The sequence below is a fragment of the Clinocottus analis genome, unplaced genomic scaffold (genome assembly GCF_023055335.1).
Source record: "Clinocottus analis isolate CAN_PGR_092001 unplaced genomic scaffold, fCliAna1.0.p SCAF_2, whole genome shotgun sequence".
Taxonomy (NCBI): Eukaryota; Metazoa; Chordata; class Actinopteri; order Perciformes; family Cottidae; genus Clinocottus; species Clinocottus analis.
In genome coordinates, this window is record NW_027175931.1 from 12,902,566 (window position 1) to 12,926,124 (window position 23,559).

The 23,559-nt window shown below is 41.6% G+C and overlaps 1 protein-coding gene across 1 annotated transcript; it reads right to left on the reverse strand.

The window, feature by feature from the left end:
* Window positions 1-1,769: 1,769 nt before the first annotated feature.
* capn5a (calpain 5a) lies at window positions 1,770-21,172 on the reverse strand. Its single transcript, XM_068584836.1, has 13 exons — window positions 20,992-21,172; window positions 17,226-17,385; window positions 10,944-11,075; window positions 9,206-9,414; window positions 8,827-9,019; window positions 8,538-8,731; window positions 8,227-8,304; window positions 7,882-8,077; window positions 7,638-7,760; window positions 5,759-5,955; window positions 5,211-5,332; window positions 2,144-2,280; window positions 1,770-2,043 (listed from the first exon to the last, which is right to left on the reverse strand). Exons 2-13 carry the CDS (start codon window positions 17,379-17,381, stop codon window positions 1,867-1,869), a joined length of 1,914 nt encoding a protein of 637 aa, XP_068440937.1. The 5' UTR covers window positions 17,382-17,385; window positions 20,992-21,172; the 3' UTR covers window positions 1,770-1,866.
* Window positions 21,173-23,559: the final 2,387 nt, after the last annotated feature.

Sequence of the window (23,559 nt, forward strand, 5' to 3'; positions counted from 1 at the left end):
CTACAACACCTACAATTGTGCAAGGCCACTCAAAAGTTTGGTGTCCTTTGCCACAGCAGCATAATTGTATTGTTGTATTGAGTCAGATCTCTAAGAGGACTTTGTACTCTGGATGTCTAAATGGCCATTCACACTTTTAGCTTGTAGAAAGCTTCCTGTTTCAGTGTAATACCACCTGTAACACAAGGGAATATCAACAGGTGTTCTGCTTTAGCAAAGAGAAGGGTATTTGGGCTAAAAAAAAAACGTGTACATTTCATGTAAAATATGAACAAAACAATAGATGTGTTTATCTGTTTATTGAAGGAAAGATGAATACAACATCAATATAATAGGTGACCCCATATTTATATATCTTCTTTTTTTTTAATCTGTATTTTGTCCTAAAAAAATCAGATTACATACTTTTGTAACATTTATATTTATTTGATATATTCTGACAATGTAAACTTCAACTTCGAAATCAGACTAAAATACCATTGTATTTCCCCACAGTGAAATACTTTACATCATTCAAGAAGAAAAATCTGTTTTATCAACAACTACAAAAAACCATCAGGGTGCACATTAAGAGTACCTTAGCATCTGACAAATGATATGGAAAACGTAGCAAAATGATAATGCTAGCTATCAAAATGGCAGATTATTTGCCAGTAGCTGGCTGTGTTTAAACATGATGTTTTACTCCTGGGTAAGGCAAGTATAATTGTGTAGAACCTCTCAACGAGGCAACACAGGATACAGGTGTACAGGAGAGAAAAGATGCCCATATAAAAAGACACATCAATAGGATTTAAAAAAAAAAGGCTAAATTAAAATAAAAAGGTAAAATGACACTGAGTAGTGGTTAATAAACATAACATTAAGAACTGTAAACACTATGTTTACATGCACACTAAAATGCCGCTGCTGTTCTGAACATAATAAAAGTGAATTTAATACGGATCACGTGAACAGCATATTCTGTTTAGATATCCTGAATGGACCATTTTCCAATTAAGACATGTGTAATATGCATAATATTCAGGTTTTATAAGCATTCTTTGGACCCATATAGAGCGCACTCGGATACACATTTTCTTGCCTGTGAGTTGACAACAAGCCAACTGGCCAATAGTTTACAAAGCTGCGGCAGAGAGGCATGCTCAGAGAAAAGCCCACATTTCTGTTTGGACAGAGAAACACAGCTCTCCTTAAAAGGCAGCGCTTGTAATCTTCTTAAACTAAAAGCCAGAACAGTGTTGCCAACTATGTGTGCATCCCAAGTCTCTAAATTTGATCCTTGTTTCCCTCACCTGCGTCCCTTCCTTGCGTCTTAGTCCCTCCCACCAGGGATGCACGGAGAAATGTAACGAAACCATGCGATGAGCGAGGACAGGAGGAAACATGTTTTAAGAGATATGAGACGTCCTTTCCTCTGAAGGGTGACGTGAAGCCACATCGGTTTCTGATGACTGACAGCTGATCAGCTGTTATTATTATTGTATAATGACCACTTCCGGTTCAAGCGAGGAGCGAGGAGCCGACAATTTAGAGACTTGGGATGTACCCTATGTGAACTATGTAAACTATGTTCACACTGGTTTACACAGTTATCTGAAGTGAGGAGCCCTGTGTGTCTTTTACGGAATTAGGGAAAATAAGTAAATATTCGTGCATGTAAACATGTATAAAAGCTTGCTAAAAATATTTTTCAGGATAATCAGATTCTCCCAATACAGGTACTGTACTTGTCTTTGTAAACAGACATTTACGGGTCTCAGGTAAACTTCCAAAATGTAAACCCTCTGTTTGTGCCAAATATTTAACCCTTATCGGGCGGTACAACTTAAGCGGACTAGATACATTTGTTTTTCATATCGTGTCTCAGATGTTGGTGAGCACCGGGCTGGTCACTATCGCGACAGTGATGGTTCCCGGCAGGTCGTTGTCACGGCGATTACCCTTGTCCCTCAGGTGAAGCGTCTGCTGGAATTCGCCCTGCTCAGCGGGCAGAGTCACCTGACCCAGGAAGGAGTCCCTCAATGCATTGTGGTTGTAGATCTGAGAGCCACGGAGAAACAGGAAGTCACCGCTTGAACGTGACGACAAAATGCATGTACACAAGTTCATCAGTGGAATACTAAATAGTACACACACGCACCTCAATTCTGATTGGCTGGTTGGCTTTCTTCCTGAAGAAGAGCCCTTTAGTGTCGAAGTTGGGGCTGCGTGTGTTTTTATGGACTGGTGAGCGAACCTTCTCTCCTTCACAACGAATGATCACGTAGGGGTCCGACACTGGGGAGAGAAAGATAGAAACACACACACGCACACACACGTTTCATAAACATGATCCGTTATTGTGCAATTTAAGATTGTAAATGACATTTGATATATTTAGTTTTCATCTTCAGCTTCTAAGTTCCAGAAGCCAAACACATCTCTGTTGAGACTGAGCAGCTACATTCTTCTAGCGAACACATTGTAGAGAGCAGAGACGATGAAAAGGACTGACGGAGAAAGATTCAGGCAAAGCTGTCAAGTACGTTACTTAAGTACCATTTTGAGGTACTTGTACTGTACTTGAGTATTTCTATGTTATGCTACTTTCTATTTTTTACTCCATTGTAGTTATTTGATTACTTTAGCTGCTAGTAACTTACTAATAATCATGTATTATGATAAATTGAGCTACCACCAGCAGTATATAAACAGTTATAATCATCTCCACCTTTACCAGTTGCAGCATACATAAATTAATTATAATCCAGTAAAACAATACTAATTATATCATGGATGGGTCCTGTAAAATGAGAGCTTTTAGTACTTTATATATTCTTTGATGAAAGTACAAAGTATTTTAATGTCCACAAACACAGCATAAACTAGATCAGGTTTCAGCGTCCTTTCCTTTACAAACAGCCTTTTAGCCTTTTTTTTCACCAAAAGAAATTTGTTTGGAGCCGCTTCTTTGTCTGGAGCTTATAAAGTTTGATATATAGTCATATTATATGTACAAATAACTATAGCTCGTTGTGTTTGACAATGTATTGCTATTTTACCTGTTTATAACTATCAAACTATTCAAAACACGAGTATGCAGAGCTTGAATCATATCTGTATATGTGGCTCATGTGGTAATCACAAGGGAGCAGGTTCAATACTTGTCCTTCACACGTTAGGTTTCCATTTTAAAACGCATATATTTAGCTGCGTTTACACTCAGTGTCACTACACCAGACTTTTAGATCACCGCAAACGGAGGAGGACTGATACGTCTTTACTAGCGTACGCCTCAGTGTCCCATGAGCTGCAGAACCAGCAGCAGGAGTTGAGTTCAGAGACGTGATCCACTTCCTGAAAGTATATTTGTTCATCAGATGCTGTGTTTGTTCTGGAAAAGTCTTTCAACATTAAATGTTTTGTTGTTTGCTAACTTCTCGTCACATATCAGCAGACCGGTCAGCCTGGTGGTAGTGAAAGGAAATTAATACAACCACAAAAAATTAAACTCTCCACTTTTCTCAGTGACTTCTTTTTTTCTTATTTATCTGTTGGTAGTTTAGTGAGGGCGGGGCTCTGTGAATTACGAGTAGCCACCTGCAGCGGAAGAGGCTTGACAGCGACATGACAGCTGTGATGCACATTTTAGTTAAAGAAATATTTAAACATTTATTTGGATTTCAGTAGCCCAATATCACCTCAAACTCCAAGATAGGAGAAGTTCCCTTCGAAAGATTTCTTACTATAAAAAAAAAGAAAGAATAAATTAAAATGTTTTTTGTTTTTTTTGTCAAAGTCTCTCGGAGCCCCAACAAAGGGCTAAAGAGCTGCTTGCGTCTCCGGAGCTGCGGGTTGCCGACCCCCTGACCCAGATGAATACAAGCCTCGCATGCCTTTTACATGCAGACTGGTGTAAGTTGCTGCTGTGCAAGAACTCCAGCAGCAGTCACTGACATTACAAAGCTGCTACTGCCATCAACTGGCCAAAAACAACATTGTGCGACAGCTGCTCAAAGGCTCATCCGCACTCAAACAGTCTCGTTAATTCGAACCAGTCAGTTATCAAAATAATTGCACGAGATCATTCCTCTTCAAAAGGGGGAAGAGTCAAACACCAAAACCCTGGTGTTCAAATAGTTCAGAGGACAAGACGCTTTTTTCTCTGCTGACCAACAGGAGATAATCATAAAGGCCTTTTAGGAAGTCAAATTCTAATGCTGCATTGGGAAAATGTATCGGCTAATGTTAAGTGCGTCCTCGCCCAATCAGTCAGATTACATTTATTTAAATGTACCTGCTGGCACTTGACTTTCAGAATAAGTAGGTAAAAACAAACCCAAAGAGTATCTAATTGATACAAACTAATGGATGCTTATGAGTATATATGTACTGTATGCGCGTATCATGTACTATATATGTGTATATACATGTATGTGTAGATTACCATATAACTAGGAGTTTGAATATGTTAATGGACGGATTAGTATGTATGTATTATCCATAATAAGAAATTCTATTGAATCAATTGAATTGAAGCAGTAAAAAGAAATTGTGTGTGATTCTCTCTATTCTTATAATGACTCCACCTTAATCATTTTCTACAATAATGATATGTATGGTGTGCCAATAACCAGGGCGGACTAGGGGAAAAGTGGCCCGGGAGTTACTGTCAGACCGGCCGACTCAATACACGACACAACGCGTTGCCCATGCACTCAATCCATCACACGTGTGTGTGTTACTTAACAAAAACTTAAGTAACAGAAGCTAAACTAACTCTGCCGGCCGCCGGTGCATAATAGTAACAATAAAAAAAATATCAGAAGACTTTAAAGGATTTTTTGGTGCCATGCTGTTGAATCACGCTAAAAAACGTCTTTGTCTGCAAGCGAGTGACGCAACGTCCCCTTGGTATCCGGCTGCACAGAAAGAATGAAAAAAAAGGCTGGTTTTATTTTGAATAATGACCGGATACATCCGTCTAAGCCTCTTGCTCTTGACACATGTCAGAGGCTACGTGAGAACGTTAACCTAAAAATGAAACTTAAATGTACGTTAAATGAAACTACATAGTCTGCCAGATCTAGGAACAGCGAATTCCTATTTCTCCGCCGTTTTTTCGCAAAGATATGAATATTTACAAAACGTAAACATTGTGAAAACGCAGATCTGCGTCGCAGGTCCCGGAAGTGTCTCTGGATGACTCATCAAAAACTCAAACCCACCTCCATCAGAGTCTTGTCCTGCGAGTCCATTTGCATTCAGTATGTAGACCTGAGTGACCAGAGAGGGATAACCACACAACCCGGACCAGCAGGTCTGTGGAGGCTCATGTAGAGTCAACTCCCTGCAGGGCAGACAGACAGAGTGAGTGAGACAGGGAAAGAGATACTTGTATTGGTTCTTATGTTTATATTTTATCTAGAACTGTACATTTATGTTCTCATTTTCACGACATCTTTAAAAAAAAAAAAAGAATTTATATCCAATAATGCTGCTGAACAACAACAACAACTCTGAAACGAGTGTGGCGACTGTGCTCAGTGGTTAGCATGCCCGTCTTTCAATCAGGGGATCGGTGGTTTAAGCCCCGGCTCTGCTAGTCCATCTCGTTGTGTCCTTGAGCAAGACACTTAACCTCTAAATAACCCATGGGTCTACGGTGTATAGAGCAACAACTAAGTCGCTTTGGATAAAATGTAATGTAATGTAACAGTCGAAAACAAAACAACAAAAGCTCAACCGAAAACGAGCCCAGTCAGTCCCCACTCACTTGAAGTCAGACGGCACGTCAGTGAAGGTACGGAGCAGGAAGTCTCCCTCCAGGTCAGGGTCAAAGGTCGTGGTTATGATGACGTACCGCCCCTCCGTGAGCTCGATGCGTCTGAATACAGACCTTGAGTTGATGTAGACGCTGCCGCCAACTTTCTGCTGTGTGACGTGCATACGATAGATCCTGTTGAACTCCACCTGAACACAGAGAGAGCACATACTTTAATAGCTGAAGACCAGAACAGTATTTCAATATTGTATTGAAACTGGCATGGCCGTGTCCACAGAGTGACCTTGGGTGACCCCAGTACTGAGTGACTCAGTGATCCTGGGAGCTATGTTATCCGGGAATCAGCTGCTGGTAGGGTCTCCCAAGCCAAACGGGTCTCGGGGGAGAGCCCAGACTAAGAGCGTTTGAAAACCCCCTGATGTGTAGCAGTCAACAAACTTCAGCCACCTTGCCCACACCAGGGAAACCGGGGAACCCTTATGGAGCCAGACCCAGGAGAAGAGCTTGCCAGCGAGCATCTGGTGGCCGGCCTTCGCCCATCGCGCCCGGTCGGACACAGCCCCCTAACGAACACCATGTTCCAACATAAGTTGGCTCATTAGTGTACCTGGTACCAGGTACCATGTTCAAATCCAGTGGACGCGGCTACAAGTACTTGCGGTCAGAAGGTCATTGGTGCTGGTCAAGGCGGCAAAACAGGAACCAGGTGGTGGACACCAGGTGGTGGACACCAGGGGTGACGGAAGTCATCAATCTGGAGGTCTTTCGGACATGGTTGGCCCAGCAGTCTCCTGAAGCAGCTGAGAAGTACCGGCAGGCCAGAAGGGCTGCATCTGTGGTGGTCATGTATGCTAAAACTCGGGCATGGGAGGAATTCGGGGAGGCCATGGAGAAAGACTTTTAGTTGACCTCAAAGAGGTTCTGGCAAACCATCCAACGGCTCAGGAAGGGAAAGCAGAGCCTATCCCAAGCTGTTCTCAGTTGGGTGAGGGCTGCTTACCTAGGCAAGGGACATAGGTGGGCGGTGGGAAAGAATACACACTTACGTAGTCAAAAAGCTCCTTCGTGGCAAGGCGCCCGGGGTGGAGGAGATCCGCCCTGAGACGCTGAAAAGTGCTGGATATTGTTCGACTGTCTTGGCTGACACGCCTCTTTAATGTGGCATGGGGGTCAAAAACAGTACCCATAGACTGGTCGAATTATCGAGGTGTCACACGACTCAGCCTCCCGGGGAAAGCTTATGCCAGGGGACTGGAAAGGAGGCTCCGACCGTTAGTCGAACCTCCAATTCAAGAGGAGCAGTGCGGATTTTATCACGGTCATGGAACAGTGGACCAGCTCTTTACCCTCGCAAGACTACTGGGGTCCTGGGAGTTTGCTCAACCGGTCTACATGTACTTTTTGAACCTGGAGAAAGCTTTTGACTGGGACCCTCAGAATTTTTGTAGGGGAGCTGCAGGAGTGCTGCAGGAGCAAGTCATGAGCAAAAGAAAGAGGTCGTTGAAACAAGTGGCCCAAATGAGTTTCCTCCGTAGAGGGGCCGGGCTCAGCCTTCGAGATAAGGTAAGGAGCTCGAACATCAGGAGGGATCATGGAGTTGAGGCACTACTCCTTCGTGTTGAAAGGAGGAGACCCCGGAGAAGACCCACTGCAGGGATTATATCTCTCCACTGACTTGGGAACACCTTGGGATCTAAAGGATATTTTGTACGCTTATCTACAACTAATGTTATCTTAGAAGGCTACAACAGCCCTGCAACAGATGTTCAGTTTACTGTGGAGGGAGGGAGGGAGGGAGGGAGGGCGGGCGGGCGGGCGGGCACACACACACACACACACACACACACACACACACACAGAGCAAGCTGACCCTGTGTATGTCGAAGCCAATAGCCAGGTTTTCTCCTCGTCCCTCTCTCAGCGTGGCTCTGCGGTCTTTCTGCTGTAGACAGATCAGAACCTCGTCCTCCGGCTTCTTTACGTCAAACACGTACTACAACACAGAAGAAAAATAAATACACACGCATCGTTAGAAGTTCTGCCCTTCAGAGTCGGCACTATCGCAAAGCAAGGCCATATTAGATAACCCACGATTAAATGAGAGAAAACCACACCTGTGGGTTCTGGAGGAATGAGTGCTTGTTGTTGGTGCAGCCCCCGGCTCGGTTGAGAAGCGGGTCGTCATGGCGCCGCCAGGAGCCCCGCATCACGGCTTCCTCCCAGGTCTTGTGGAAGCTCAGGTAGGATGTGTTGATGAGACGACACAGGATGAGGTCTGTGAAGTTGACGATGAAGTCGTCAAACGTCATCCTGTAGTAGAAGAGAGAAAAATGGTTCTTGAGTTAAAGTTTATGAGTGTGTGTGGAAATTGGGATTGGCCACTGACTTTAGGGTTAAAGTCACAAAACTCCAGGAACCTCATGTCTGCCAGTAGGGTGCAGTGTTGGACTAAAGCTTACCAGAACTCTCCATCATCCTGCACGGTGACGCCGATCTTCTCCCTCTCACTCTTACTGACCTTCTTCCACTCTTCAGAGCTGCAAACAGGCAGAAAAAAGGTCTGTATCCTTCTTTTCATGGCAGATACGAAATGTTACTGTCAATGTATTTCCAAACTGGGCAGAATTAAAGGGACAGATATGGTTTGTAGTCCATTCACTTGGGACTACACTTGTTCCAATAGTTGGTGCTCTGGACAGATTTCAAACATTATTCCCACAAGATTTACAATCTGTGTGGGAAACATTGTCTGTGGTTCTCTCCTCCTCACCTGTCGCTCCAGGCCCCGTTCCACTCTCTCTCTCCCCAGGGGTTTCTCATGCGGATCATTGTGAGTTTGTCAGACCGGAAGTAGGCCAGCAGGCCGTGGCCCAGCCTCACCCTACGGACGTCTGTCACCGCGTAGGCGTGGCCCTTCACCAGGCCGCAGGACAGCTTGGCCTCCATGTCAGCCGCAGTGGTCGCCTGGAAGGACACAGTGCCAGTTCAGGCAGTCTAAAATCATTCCTGAATCAAGCCACTCAATAATTCGGCCACCCCACTTTTGTCCCTCGCCTCACCTTGATCGAGCAGCTGATGAGGCCTCCTCTGTCGTGGACCTTCAAAACTCTCTCAAACAGCTCGTTGCGTTTCTCGTCATCGTCTTTGAAGCCGTTCTCCATCAAGTTCATCGGCTCCGACACGCCGCCGGTGAAATCCACAAGAGCATCGGCCGTGTTGCCCCCGTCGAGCGCCTCATAGCATCCGCACATCCTAGAGAACACATCATTTATATATATATATATATAGTATTTTAAACATATTCCCTTTGATTCCCACATTGTAACTTTATACATTTTGGTGGAGCGTTGTTGGAAAACAAGGATTTCTTCGCTATCGGCTGCTCCCCTGTAACAGTTGTGCGTGTGACCAATAAAATACACACAGTGGAAGTCTTACTTGGCGTAGGCCTTCTCCACCAGCGCGCTCCAGAACTCGTTGCTGTCGTTGGAGTGGCAGTACACCAGCTCCCCGTTGGCCGTGGGCAGCCGGTCGTCGATCACCACGTCCACCCACTCACCAAACCGCCAGAACCGGAAGTGGAAGATCCCGGCGTAGGACTCTGGTTTTTCCTCATCCCACTCTTGGTCCTTCCAGTCAGGGATCACCTGGGGACAAATCAAAGACCACACAATCCTCTTCTTGTCAAAACTTAGGGTTAATTCCAAAATGAAAGTCTTAAGCAGATAGTGAAAGTGTGTTAATGAGGTCATTGTTTCACTAAAACATAACTACATTTGGCTCAGAGTCCCTGTGAAAATCCATGATCTCTATTCCCAACATTGAGAAGAGAAATAAACTTTCACAGAATCTAAGAGTGCCTTAGCGAACTGTGACGTCTTGTGAGTAATCATCAATGAATATAAATAACTAATGTTATTTTTCTCTTCATTAGTGTGATACTGTTGACTGTGGGAGTCTAAATAAGTCAACAATAAGTAATAAGAATTGCATAAGAAATATTTTTTTTTTTCTTTTCAATTTAAGATTTTAAATTTTTATATTTCTCAATAAGGTGAGAACCAATAAAAAAACCGAATACTTTTATTTGTCTAAATTTTAAAACTGCAACATATCTATATACATAAATAACACTTCAGTCAAATACAACTGTTGTGCAATATAGAACAGTACATATAATGATTTAGAGTAATATAGGTATGAGTCGCCAACATCATTTAAAATGAAATAAAACTAATTAGAAGCAAAAGTATCGACCAATAGCTTTGTCCTTTATTCCATTTTTCTTTTTGAAATGACTTCAACTTACAACCTCAAAGATCTCAGTTTTGTTCTCTATCACGATAAGCAGTAATTGCAGGTGTATGGCCACCTGAGATAATGCAAATGAAAGAGTTTTCATCAGAGGGCCATTGGCTCAACCACTACTGTGTGACCTCATTTGGCATCAGATAGTGATTTAACATATTCATCCAATAGTTGGGGAGGGGGGACAGAGAAGGCGTGTGATGAGCCTACGTGGGAAAAGAGAGCGAGAGTGAAATCTGAAACTCTCCCCAGAGCTCCTGCATCCATCTTGAGCAAACCAAGACGTGCCCGCTACCTTAACCCCGGATCATAAGCTCGAGATCAGACATGGACAACGCCCACGGCCGCTCCAACACGCTGGTGCTGGCGTTCAAAGAAGACCCCGCACTGACCGAGGTTTGGCTCTCACGCGTCTGGTGTCACAATACTGTTGCGTGCAATGTTTTTTAGTCATGTTTTTACTTGATACAAAAATAGAAATGAATGGACCAAGATTTAACTAATGTGATAAGCAAGGTTTGTAACGAAACATGTTTAAAATGTAAACCTGAAAACCTTGCGTTGGGTTGCGGCCCTATTTAGCTTTAAACTAAACTTCTTCTTGTAAATATAACACGACCTTTGCTGACTAGCTGAATACGGTCATGATATGTGTTGATGAATTGTTGACCTCCTTGTCATTGTATTTAAGTTTCTGAAGTCCTCCGCCGGTCGCAGGAGAGGCAGCAACAGTAGCAGCAGAACAATCGAGCAGAGAATGTAAAATATTGACTTTGCCTGTCAAATATTCACTTTGCATGACCGTCTGCCTGACACAAAACTAAAATGATAATAAAACATGGCTACTATCTCTGTGTCTTTGTCTCACCTTCTGCCATAGCGTCTCTCTCGAGGCCAAACTGGAGCAGGCGGCTACAAACCAGCAGTTTCCCAGCTGGCCCTGGTGCAGGTCATGGGCACTGATGCCGTCTACAAAAAGATGGGGGTTGTCGCATAACTCCTAGGAGGACAAATATTGTTACATACAGTGTTAAATTGTACTTTTAATTAAGGGTTGAATGTGGTTAGCATGCCTGACTTTCAATCAGAGGATCAGTGGTCCGGCACATTGATGGCTCCTTGAGCAAGACACCTAACACTGAATTGCTCCCCTTTTCTTTGTCTACGGTGTATAGAAAAAAATGTAAGTCGCTTTGGATAAATGAAATGCAAAAAAAAATACTATCAACTCCGCAAAAAGATTTGTATTAATGCAATCGGAGTCTACATTTAATGGTTTATAAAATATAAAATAAAAGTTCTAGATTACAAAGAATACAACACACGCTCAAAACTTCTGGTGCTTTAAAATATCAGCAAAAAACAATCAAACTAATAACCAACAAAAGATTGACTGAACAAGGAATTATTTTTGAAAGTGACATATTAGGAAAGTTCACTTGATAGGTCAAGTTTTGTGAACTAATTGCCATCAGAGAGACGTTAGGAAGCATAGTGGATTAAGGCTAAGCAGAGATGTGGTCAAATACTGGGCAGCAGCCAGTTATGTATGAATGTGAAGCAGGGCGTTAGCCGGAGCAGTCAGCCAACAATAAAGGTAAATAAAGGGAAAAGAAAGAAATATACACCCTCAGATTAAATAGAAACGCTTAAATAGAAACCACAGAGCATATGGGAGGCGGACTATCAGGACGGCAGCCAAATGAAAGAGCCGGGATGAACCACAAAGACTACTAACCATGTGGAGACAGACTTATATGAAGCGCTGAACATGTTACATGCTCAAACACAAGATATAGCATGTTAATTAGTGAGCTTTAGTGGTGCAGATTAAGTTTATCTGTGAACAAAGCCATGTTAGCTGTTTCCCCCTGCTTTGTGCTGAGCTAAGCTAACAGGGTGCTACAATAAGCGTCATGTTTAGCATGTAGGTGTTAGCGGTGTTGATCTACTCGTCTCACTTTCTGCGAGAAAGCAAATGGACACATTTCCAAACAGACTCCCTTTAGTAGTTTCTGCAGATACATCTGGGGGGGGGGTTCTGTTTTTAATTTAATGTAAATCGTTTAATCTTGTATATGTTTTATTTCTTTTTGTAAAGTCACATGACACACTGACCGATTCATGTTGAGTTCAAGTGTAGGGGCCAAATGGGAGCACATTGTTACTAGGGATGTCCACTGGGTGGTGCTGTTCTTCTTCCACTATATAAGTAATTACAACAGGATTGATGGCAGGTGTCAGACCCCGGAAAGGGCACAGGTTTTTGACTGCTTCACAAGCACTGCACTGGCTGAAGCAGCATAATATTAGTGGTGGGCATCAATGGACTATATTGTGTTGTACAACTCCACAAAGATAAAAAAAATAATAAAAAATAAAAAACACCTATTATAATGCAACACCTGTCCGTGGATCCTTCTACCAAATAAGGGAACGTAACGTGAGAGAGCCAGAACAGAGGTGCGTCCGCCGAACCAAACCGGAGGGAGAGGCACCTCAGTAACCCAGCAGGAAGACGGGCTCCTTTAATACTAGTCAAAAACCTTGGTCCCAAAGGGACCATTGGGACATAATGGAGGAGAGCCCAGGACGAGGAGAGCTGTTGAAGGCGTCGTTTGGAGGACAAAGCCATCGACGAAGATACGTCGCTAATGCCACAGCGGCGGCGGAGTATCGCACCACCGGAGCAACGTACTGCGCCCCATGCAATGAAGTATATGTAGCGCTACACTGTGTATGGACATTTACATTGTGTGCGTACATAGTGAGACAATAAACCCAAGGCATTAGCAGCCGAAGCGGGTTGAAAGAGACTTTTTGCGTTCGACCCAGTGGGGCGGAAGGAAACGGAGCAATGGTTCAAACCTACTGCACAGCCACAATGCAGTCCCTATGAACAACAGCAGGAAAACAACATATTGGGAACGCATCGTTTTCAGCACCGACTAACAGCTTCTCAGTTACAGGATGAAGAAAGGCATTCCACAAGCCACCATTGAGTCAAATTCTATCTGGAGACATACTTGGCATCATGCGTAGGAAAAAAAAAATAACAGCCGCGCTGATGCACCAGCAGCATTCATCATCTCTGCCACCACAAGCGGACCCTCTACACTACAAAACATGTATTAAAGCCTTTGAACACTTTGGAGATCAGTACAAGATTGCGGCAACATACATTGAAAAGGTTTTGTCCTGGCAGCAATAAAAGCTTAAGATAGTAAAGCACTTCAAGCCTATGCCTTGTTCTTGCGTGGTTGCGGCAATGTTATGGAGAACTCCAGTGCATGCAAGAACTGGATATGCCTGTAAAAAAAGAAAGCCATTATGTTGAAGTTGTCGTTCAAAATGAGGGAGCAATGGAGGACCACAGCTCATTGGATAATGGAAACCACCAACCACAGAGCTCACTTCATTAAGCGTTCATTGCATTGTGTCAAAATTCTTTCTGACCCTCTGTTTGGTGACATACAGGACACATCTACCCGTGTTGCCGGGACATTTTACATCCTAGCCCAGCAACAGAGTGAGGGGAAACATTGTTGCCGCCACAGTAGCCACTCTATGAACTGGCCTGAGGAAGCTAGGAAGCCAACAGCAGATCGCAGGAAGACCGAGAAATCTGGATGCCTCTGCTGTATCTAAAAACACTCCTTGGAGGATTTCAATGAAAGGAAACACAAGGAAAAACTCAACTTTCTGAAGGAAACAGGGAGTTTGCTCTTCATGCTTTTTTGTGGGTCCCATAAGCCGAGATTGCAAAAAGGCGCATGTTTTGAAAAGTGCGTGGTAAAACTCAGCCTACTGTGCTTCATAACAAAAGACAAATACCAAGATATTGGAGAGTTGAAAGGCCAGTCACAAAACTGTCTTCATGACAGGGGGTGTAAATGCATTTATCTGTACTGGGCTTGGTTGTAACTCAGCATTTTGTCTCCTTTGTTGTATTTTGTTTGAATTGTTATGTCTGCCTGCGTTACCAATTAGGGCCCGGTTTGTAGGAGCCAAATGGGAGCACATTGTTACTAGTGTTGTTCACTGGGTGGTGCTGACATGTTTATGCGTCTTAGACACTGTAATTGCACTGGTTATTGAGAAACCTTCAAAAAAAGAGAGGTGTGTGTATGTGTGCATAGTCAAATTAGAGGTTGATCATACTGTAAATGCCACCCCACAGTACCATAAATGTACCCATCTGTACAAGACACACACACACACACACACACACACACACACACACACACACACACACACACACACACACACACACACACACACACACACACACACACACACACACACACACACACACACACACACACACAGGAATAGCCTGGGTGGGTCTCCATTCCAGACTCTTCATCCTCCTTTTTTCTTCCTTAAACATACACAAAGTAAGATCACACAAAAAAAATACTAAAACCCACATAGAGTCACAGTCTTTGAGGAAATTTGGGGGGAAAAAATCTGAAAAAAGATAAAAACCCCTGAAAGAGTGATTAACAAAATACACAGTCTTCAGTTTATGTAGATGTATTGTGAATTTTAGCATGCCCTCTCCAGCCTGAGTTAAATAATTGAAGTGGGCGTTTTATTGTGTTTGATACAACGACAGTTCTCAGCATCTACTGGAGTGAAATGGAGCCCATGATGTGAGACTCACACTGTACTGTGTGTGTGTGTGTGTGTGTGTGTGTGTGTGTCTGAGTAAAGAAAGGCCCCGCCCCTCGAGCAAAGACCGACACAGAGATAAAAAGAGGAGCTTTGAAAGGCTTCTGTTTACAGAAAGAGATCTCACTTCACAACTTCTAAAGTACCGATAGCAGAACTGTTAACTCTGGGTATTTTAATAATTTGGAACTGGTTCCCGTTAAGAACGAGGTTCAGGAGGGCGTCCCTAATTGTCAGACGGTTCTAATGGCGATCTGAGTCCATCACTGGTAAAAAAAAAAAAAAAAGCAGATGAGGAGTTTCCCCGAGAGATTTCCTCACAGCTCATTCAGCTTCTGCCGTCAGCTGCAGCGCTTTCCTTCAATACTTCAATACAAAAATCATTATCCCCATGAGTCACTTAGACACTAACACATAAAACAATAGGCTCCAGTTTGAAAAATACCAAAGCTGGCTTTTGTTAGTGACACTGATGCAGAGATGCCGACCCAGAAGCTTGGACCGAGGCCTCAGAGAGAGTTAAACTTTGGGGTCAAACGACACGAATGTTTCCTCTCTCAACACTCCCTGGACAAATCCATGATATTGATCTATGGGAGTGCTTTAAGTTTCCTGTTTAATAATTTACAAGCTCATCTCATCAATGATCAACAGTAAAAACACGTTATAAACAAGGTAGGTCAGGCTTCAGCTGTTTTTTTCTTTGATACAGTAAATACTGAAGGACGATTGGTAAAGTGTTTGGATTCACTTTTTTTTAAATATCAGCTGCTACAGAAAGACAGTTTTAGCACATTATATGTCTCACAACAAACTGGTGCTCATACTGTGTGTGTGTGTGTGTGTGTGTGTGTGTGTGTGTGTGTGTGTGTGTGTGTGTGTGTGTGTGTGTGTGTGTGTATTACAAAGACATTGTACAGTTGAAATAGCAGCAGATAGAAGCTGGGAAGCCATTACGCAGTATCTCCATTACGAGCATCATATGTTTTCATCATCTATACCGACTAAACCACTGCAGTGGTTACTAATGCACTGCGTAACGAATCTAAAAACCACAAAGGCTCAGTGAAATGCAGCGAGTGTCTCTGGAGCAAACAACTCGCATCAAACAAGTCCGATGTTTGTTCTGGTCTAAGGCCATCAGTCGAGTAACTGGACGCCCCTTTGTAACAAACAACAAACATTCTACAAGTTTGAAATAAAAAAGAAACCTGGTCGCGTGAAGTCCGAACAAAGTGAGCCAAGCACACCTGTGTGGCTGGTTTTATCTAATGTGGTCAGAGGTTCAAGGCTGTATTAGCTACTACTAGAAAAACACACCCAAATCTCGAAACAAACTGTCGACAGTCCCGTTGCATTGTGGGTCATATGGGCACCAGTTTTTAACAAAAAAGAATAGGGGAAGTGAAAAATGACGATGTCTTTGGTACTGCTGCATCGACTTTGCAATACTTGAAAGACATTGTTTATTTCAAATAACTCTCGTATAGGGACATTGAATTTTGAATGAATATATATGAAGATTTGAGGAAGTACAGTTTTGAATGCAGAGGTCACTTCAGGTCACAGTTTCTCACAGGCGCCTACATCTACTCTCCTCTGTTTCACTTTTACCAACATCAGAAACGTCTCAAGCTCTTCTGCCTTGTTATTGTGTATCTGGTCATGAGTTCGTCCTGAACAAAGCCTGATCCTGTTACTGAAACACATTTGTTAAACTTGGCTGCTCCTTAAAAAACTGGACTTGAATACAAAGGAAACAGAATATATCCTTTGAGGATAAGCAGCTCCTTTACGGATCACGTGTGTTTGTTTTTTGGAAGAGGACAACACGCACACACGGGCACACGCACAAATGCTGGAGTGAGCTTTCAGTAGGTAAAATAAATTCCATGAATTCCTCTCCATATTCAGTAACCTCCGAGAATCAGCTAATCCGCTCACATTGGCTAAAGCATGTTCATGTTAGTGTTTGTCCGATAATGTAAACAGGAAAACGTACATTTGCGCGAGGAAAATAAATCTCTACTTGCAAGTCTTCTTCAATACAGCATGATGTTTGTTTAGTAAATGATGGTCATTTAGAGTCTACAGATCATAAGATCATAAAGTGGGCGTGGCTACTTTGTGATTGACAGGTCGCTAACACGCCATTGTCTGGTCGAGAAGTTGTCCGTGTGTTTGTTTTAGAACTTTAACCCTTTCACAGTGTGGTTTCAGTTCATAAAAGGTAGTTGTAACATGTTGCTTGTTTAAAAACATCTCATTCAGCTGCACCCGCTTGCTTTACTTCTGGTTGCAACAATCCAAGATGCTGAAGATCAAAATGTTAAATTCAAAGCTTCAGAGCGGCAGTCCAAAAATCCATTTCGTGGTGTCACGGTGACTACGTCCACTTCTTATTTACAGTCTACGTTCCTGATGCACAACAGCTAAGCTAAAGAAAAGTCAACAAGAAAAACACTTCTGTTATCACCTGCGGCCTCTTCCAGGTGACACTGCCGATGCGGTTGCTCTGGTAGAACAGAGACTGGTCGCTTGTGAGGAACAGGGGGTCTTCAAACAGACGTCCACTCTGCTGACACTGCCTCCTCAGGGCAGAGAAAGACTGGCCCTCGTATGCAACCACCATCCTCCTGCACACAGAAACTCACAGATTAATCATCTTTTTTTTTACCCGACAATATTTTGTATTGTACAAAAACATTACAAATATAATATATACAATGAAATATAACCAAACTAGAAATAAAGGCAGGTCTGAAACTAAACAGTGTTAGTTGTTTTAGAAAAAAACTCCAGAAAAAATGTAAATCATACAGTCACACAGGATAGTCTAACACACATTACATAAACGGCCGCACCAGTCATGCGACATGTCAAACAGGAAGCTGGACAGTCATGTTTGACTACGAATTATCAGCCAAACTAACGCATGACAAAAGTTTCTTTATGGAGCAGCATCAAGAGGCAGAGCTGGTGAGAGAAGTCCTGAACAGCGACTTCATGTCCGTCGAATAAAGCGGGACAATGAGAGGAGGACGTGGTGTGTGTGTGTGTGTGTGTGTGTGTGTGTGTGTGTGTGTGTGTGTGTGTGTGTGTGTGTGTGGTTTCACTATCGTTTAGTTTAATGTTACATTGACGCCGCAGCACCAGGTAAACAAGAAATAGTTTACGTCTCCTTTTTCTAATAAAGATCCCTTCTAATGAAATAAAAAAGGGATAGTAATAGTGATATAATCTAATATTAAAATGCTCTTAATATTTATCCAGAGAAACATCATACATAATAATAACTTTACTCCACTATCAATACTTTTACTGTCTTAATTTAAGTACATTTTGCTCATAATACTTTTATACTTTTACTGCAGTAAGGAGTGCAATGCGGGACTTCTACTAGTACTACATTACTACATTACTACTAGTACTAAATTACAGGATCTGAATACTTCTTCTGCCAGGGTGGGGGTTACCATGGAGACCCTTCATGGGCCACTAATGATATCCGTGTCAATTAAAGGCACTAAACACAGAGAGGATACTGAACAGACGCTGAGTACTCTGTTCAGTATCCTCTCTCCTACTATCTGTTTGGTGGGCAGTTTCAACAAATACTAGTTTGTCCTTTGTGACAACTCGTCTTTCAGGGAAAAACTGTACTGGTTAGAAAGGAAACAATTATCTCGCTAAGTATATTTTAGTAATTAGGGGTTAATAAGGAGGTAATAATCATTGAGTGCTGGGGCTGTCCTGATCAACTATCCACTGAAGAGAAAGTACAGATGAGACCATCAGAGCTGCTGAGAAGAAGCTGAGCTTCTGCAGACAACAAGCATGACTGGGACATGACTCATCATCAGATGGGGGAGGGACAATGTGTTTCTGTGTTTGTGCGGAAGTACATTCAATCATGTGGTGAAACACACAAAAAAATAAACGGAAAGCTGGCCGAGGTCGCCTCTTGTTGTTGTGTGTTTTTGTGACCAAATGTAATGAGGAGATGGAAGCTCTTGAAGTGTGTGCAGTCCGTCATGTCGTGTTAGACAAGACAGCAAGTTGAGTGGTGTGATCAGTACAGAGATCTGATGACAAAGTGTGTATTTAGCAAAGAAATCTATATCAGTTTGAGTGTATGTATTATAATAGAATATCATAGAATATTTCCACCACTTTATTTTCCATCAGACAGCTTTTCCAATGGGGAAAAGTATCTTTGCTCTCTTCAAAGTGACAGGACTCCTTTGACAAAAACAGTAATTCTGCCTCTCAGAGTGCGGGACGCGCTGGGTTAGGTTGTTTGTATTACTTTGGTGAGACCAAACTAAATCTTTAAAACACCACTTTTTTTTAAAGTATCACAGCAAGGGAGGCCACTTAACGAAGCCAACAACGTCACCACAGTTTCACACTCGGCGGGTCACATGACCGCAGTTTCAGAGAGGGAAGAGTGACCCTTTAATTATTTTACAAGATAGAAACATATATTATTTACATTAGACTGTGTTTTTTTGTGACCAACACATGTATGTTCTCGGTGGGACATTCTGCATTATAAAATGTGCTCTTTGGGTCAACGAACAATATGACATTGTTTTTTACATTACCTCAAGTCTTTGACATTTCTGTACTGCAGTAGACTTATAATATGTAAAATAAAACATGCCTGTATTTGATCAATCTGCAAGCTGATTCAGTATATTGGCCCGACTAGTTTATTTGGTTCCAATTTGAGGATGTACCCTCGGGCTTTGGGGTGTTGAGACTTCTCAAAAGATAAATAAATACTGACAATAAAAATGTAATATAGAACTACTATATAGAACCACGACTGAAAACCCACAATGACTCAACTCTGGTTCACACCAGATGATCTACTGTCAACAACCCGGTCTACTCCTCTTTCAAACTGCCTGCAGCATTACCAGATTTACTTCCTAACATGATTGTATGATAACTTGTGATTTATTATGCGCAGAGCTTAAATGCCCCACACAACTCACTTTGGGTTCATGGTGTAAACGGAGAAGACAGCAGACCTCTAAGGATCACCACTGTTGATTCACAGAGGATTGATTATTGGGCAAGAAAGAAACAGAAGGCAAAACAGCCAAACATGGGTGTGGTTTCATGTGGGCACCAAAGGGTGCCACCACAGATAAGGTGTCACAACTGAACAATGCCAATGTCAAAACATCACATTGTAGGATATGTGACATTAACATGTTTGATGGAGACACATTATATGATTTGGCTCTACTTGTATCACTTTACTGAATTAAACTTCAGGATTTTGTAGAAGAGCTTCATATGTTCTTCAGCTTTGTGAAGCCACCCGGAGTAAGTGATACAATCGCACAGGAAGTTGGGGAAAGAAATCCCTCAAAGTAAAAGTGCAATGTCGATCACTGAAAAGATAACAGTATTTTTGCAACTTTACACTTTTACATAAATTCATTTATTTTCTTTACTTAGTATATTTAGATTATCAATACACAATATTAATCAGCAAATAATTAGAATATATTTTATAGATTGAGAATACATTTAATTAATTTAATTAACAAACTACCCAACAGAATATTAAGTATTAAAATAAATTGTTCAAATCCAAGTGTTCAAATCCAAGTGTTCAAATCCAATAGATTAATATTCTGAAATGTGCCGTGCTACACAACGATACTATTGGTACTTTTAGTTTATTTTGATGGCAGTTCAGCACTGGTCACAGAGTATTGCTACACTTAAGTATTGCTACTTTGGGTAGGTAAAGTAAAATGTAGCTGAGAGTACTGCAACGCACAGGACTCACACACTCCAACAATCCGCGCCGCCTCCAACATACCTTTATCTTTATTTTGAAGGTTATTGACGGAAACGTCTTTGTTTACACTTGTTAGCTTGGAAATGTCTCGTTTTTGTTATTTTTCTTAAGATTGTTCATCTTCGGTGAAGAAAGCGGAAAACGAAACCGTGAACAATTCGTATCCTGTTTTACTGTAGAAACGTTTTACTTTTGTCGTGTCCATTTCTGACGCTTCCAATAAACGTTCAACACATTGGTTCTACGAGCAAGTTGTGAAAGCTGTTTATCGTGTGTAAAAATAAACTGAACAACGACGGTTAAATGAAACTAACATCAAGTACTCCGTTAAAAACGATTTAGTGAGGTTTCTCTGGGAGACTTCAGGTGATTTAAAGGCATTTCAGAGCAAAGTTGGCTTCAACTTATCAGACTTTACCTGGAAAGTGTTAAACGTCAGCTCCCCGGCGGCTTGGGCGGCTGCTCTCTCTCTTTTCTCCCAGCAGGGTTTCTGTGTGTTGTTTTTTATTCCACAATTGTCTTTAAGTCGGTGATGTGCGGAGCTTTGCAGACGTTTTTAAGTTAGTTTACAGCCGTCAAAGTAAAACACGCGCAGGAACACCAACCGCCTCCACTCATCTGAAGCTGGAGTCAGACTCTGTGATGCCTTCACGTGCGCAAGGACAACTCGAAACGAATCAATATTGCTAACATTGTTAGTGGCAGAAAAAGTATTCCGATCTCTTTAAAAGTTGCAATACGTTGTATAAATACTCAGCCTATATTATAACCTATATTAATAAAGGTGTATCATAACTAATTAGTTGACTTAAACATGTTGTAATAATGATCTAAATCTGCAAAGTAACTAAGGCTGTCAAAGATGAAAATAAATACAATAGTTGCCCCCAAAATGCAGTCGAGTATGAATTATAACAGTATAATTATAACATGAATATGAGAGGAATTCCCTGTAAGTTTCAACATACTAGATTCATATATGAAGTTTAAAAAAAACATTACGATTCAGTTTTCAGCATTAACCAATGTGCATAATGCAAAATGGTATTGTGTTTATTATACAGTGCATTTACTCACAGTGCTTTAAAAAGTGGTTTAACTGTTGAGTTTAAGATCTTGCAAAGCGTCAAAGAAAGGATACAACAGACCAGATACTGTCTGTTCAAACGAAGCCGACATTCAGGAAACAAAACATAGAAAATGCAGAACAGGACGTTTTTAAACATAAACCCAGAAAAATAAAGGCACCTATGACAGAAGGATATTGCGTTGGATGTAAAACTTAGAAAAATACACCATCGCCCTCTGGTGATTACTGTAGGAATTACAGGAATAACTGTTGGGCAGTTGTGTCCAACATATACAATACTATTGCTACTAATTACAAATATTCATATTTCACCCTCCCCTGCAAACAGCATGATTGTATAATATTACACAATATACATCATAACCAATTTTAATACTACCAAAATTGTAATACTAATAATTTACTGCATGATGAAATTGTCTGATACTACTTCAGGGTGCTTCCTAGTTGTGTATGTTTTTGCTATATCCATTGTGCGCCACCTTCCTCACAGTACTCCATTCAGCACTTAAGGGCTGCAGCTCCCAGGGGGCGGAGCCTCTGCCAACAGGGTGTGCACATGTTTGTTGCATACAACTGGAATGTGATTATTTTCTTTCTTCCTCTACCTTTCTTGTTGCACTCTGATGCTCTGATGACGTTCCTCTAGACCGAAAACTTAAACAGTGTGAACGCTGCACGCAGTCTTCACGTATCTCCTTGATCAACATAATGCATCTTTTAAAATATGACTCACATGCGCTCAAATTCAGAGATGTGATGGACTAAAAAAAAGACAGGATTAATGTAAGAAGTAAAAGCTCAAGATACTTCCAGATTATATACTATGTAAACATTATATATGAATTTTCATGTTTACAGAAAAAAGGTTTGAACAGAGTGTTCAATTGTGGAATATTTTCTGATAATAGATTTTATATATATATATATATATATATATATATATATATATATATATATATATATATATATATATATATATATATATATATATCGTTCTTTCTATGCATTCATGAACCTTTTTCAGTATTTAAATTTCATTTTTTACAGCATTTATTTTAGGACTAAACCTTTTAAGACCATAATACCCCCCGCAACTTTCCCTAAAAAGTGTCCTCTCCCGGCTTTACTGATCAGTTTTACATGAGGTTGAGAATAGCTGTTGTTCGGAACACATGTGGCTTTTTAAAACAATGACTCTATTAATCTTTAACATCAGAGGAGACGACATCCCCGGTGTCATGTGAGAAACTGCACTTTACACTTTGCCAGAGGAGACTGGGACGGACGTCCATCAGACGATGTGCGATCACACACGAAAAGGAACCGCACTGCTGAACCAGGAGGAAATTACACAAGCCGTCACAGGTAACTGTCCCAGACTTGAGGACTCGTTCCCTCATACTTTTAACAGTAAGACTTCAGAGCTTTATGCATGATCTTTGAAGTAATAGACAGTTTACAGACAACAAATCCAAAGTCATTTCAGATGCATCATGTATCATTCTGGGACATCATCAGAGTCAATGTTCCCTTTCGCTTTTCAGAGGGACTTTTAGGGCTCTGTTATTGACAGAAATGACTGAGCCCTTTTGACTGCGTCAAGAAATACTAAGTTAATAACAGACTTCACGCAGAAGTTGTGGCTCAGGGGCCCCTTTGAAAGTTGTGTACACAGAAAGGACAAATCCTCCTTCTGCTTTTAAGTATCCATGATACTAAATTCCGATTTAATTCATGTGTTTTTCCAGTTGCAGCCGGTAAAGATAAAGGTCATTTTAGGTAATTGATATGTATAGTAATATATTAATTGATTTTTATGTTTGGTTTAATATAAATCTGTAAAGTAACTAAAGCTATCCGTAGTGGGGTAAAAGTAAAATAATGTGGCTCTGC

Bases quoted from the DNA above. Each gene is read 5' to 3' on its own strand.
- capn5a (XM_068584836.1), bottom strand. From the start codon at position 17,381: ATGGTGGTTGCATACGAGGGCCAGTCTTTCTCTGCCCTGAGGAGGCAG. The intron at 11,076-17,225 runs GTGATAACAGAA...TTGTCCTCCTAG, and splicing joins TCACCTGGAAGAGGCCGCAG to GAGTTATGCGACAACCCCCA. The intron at 2,044-2,143 runs GTGCGTGTGTGT...CGTGGCTCTCAG, and splicing joins ACCAGCCAATCAGAATTGAG to ATCTACAACCACAATGCATT.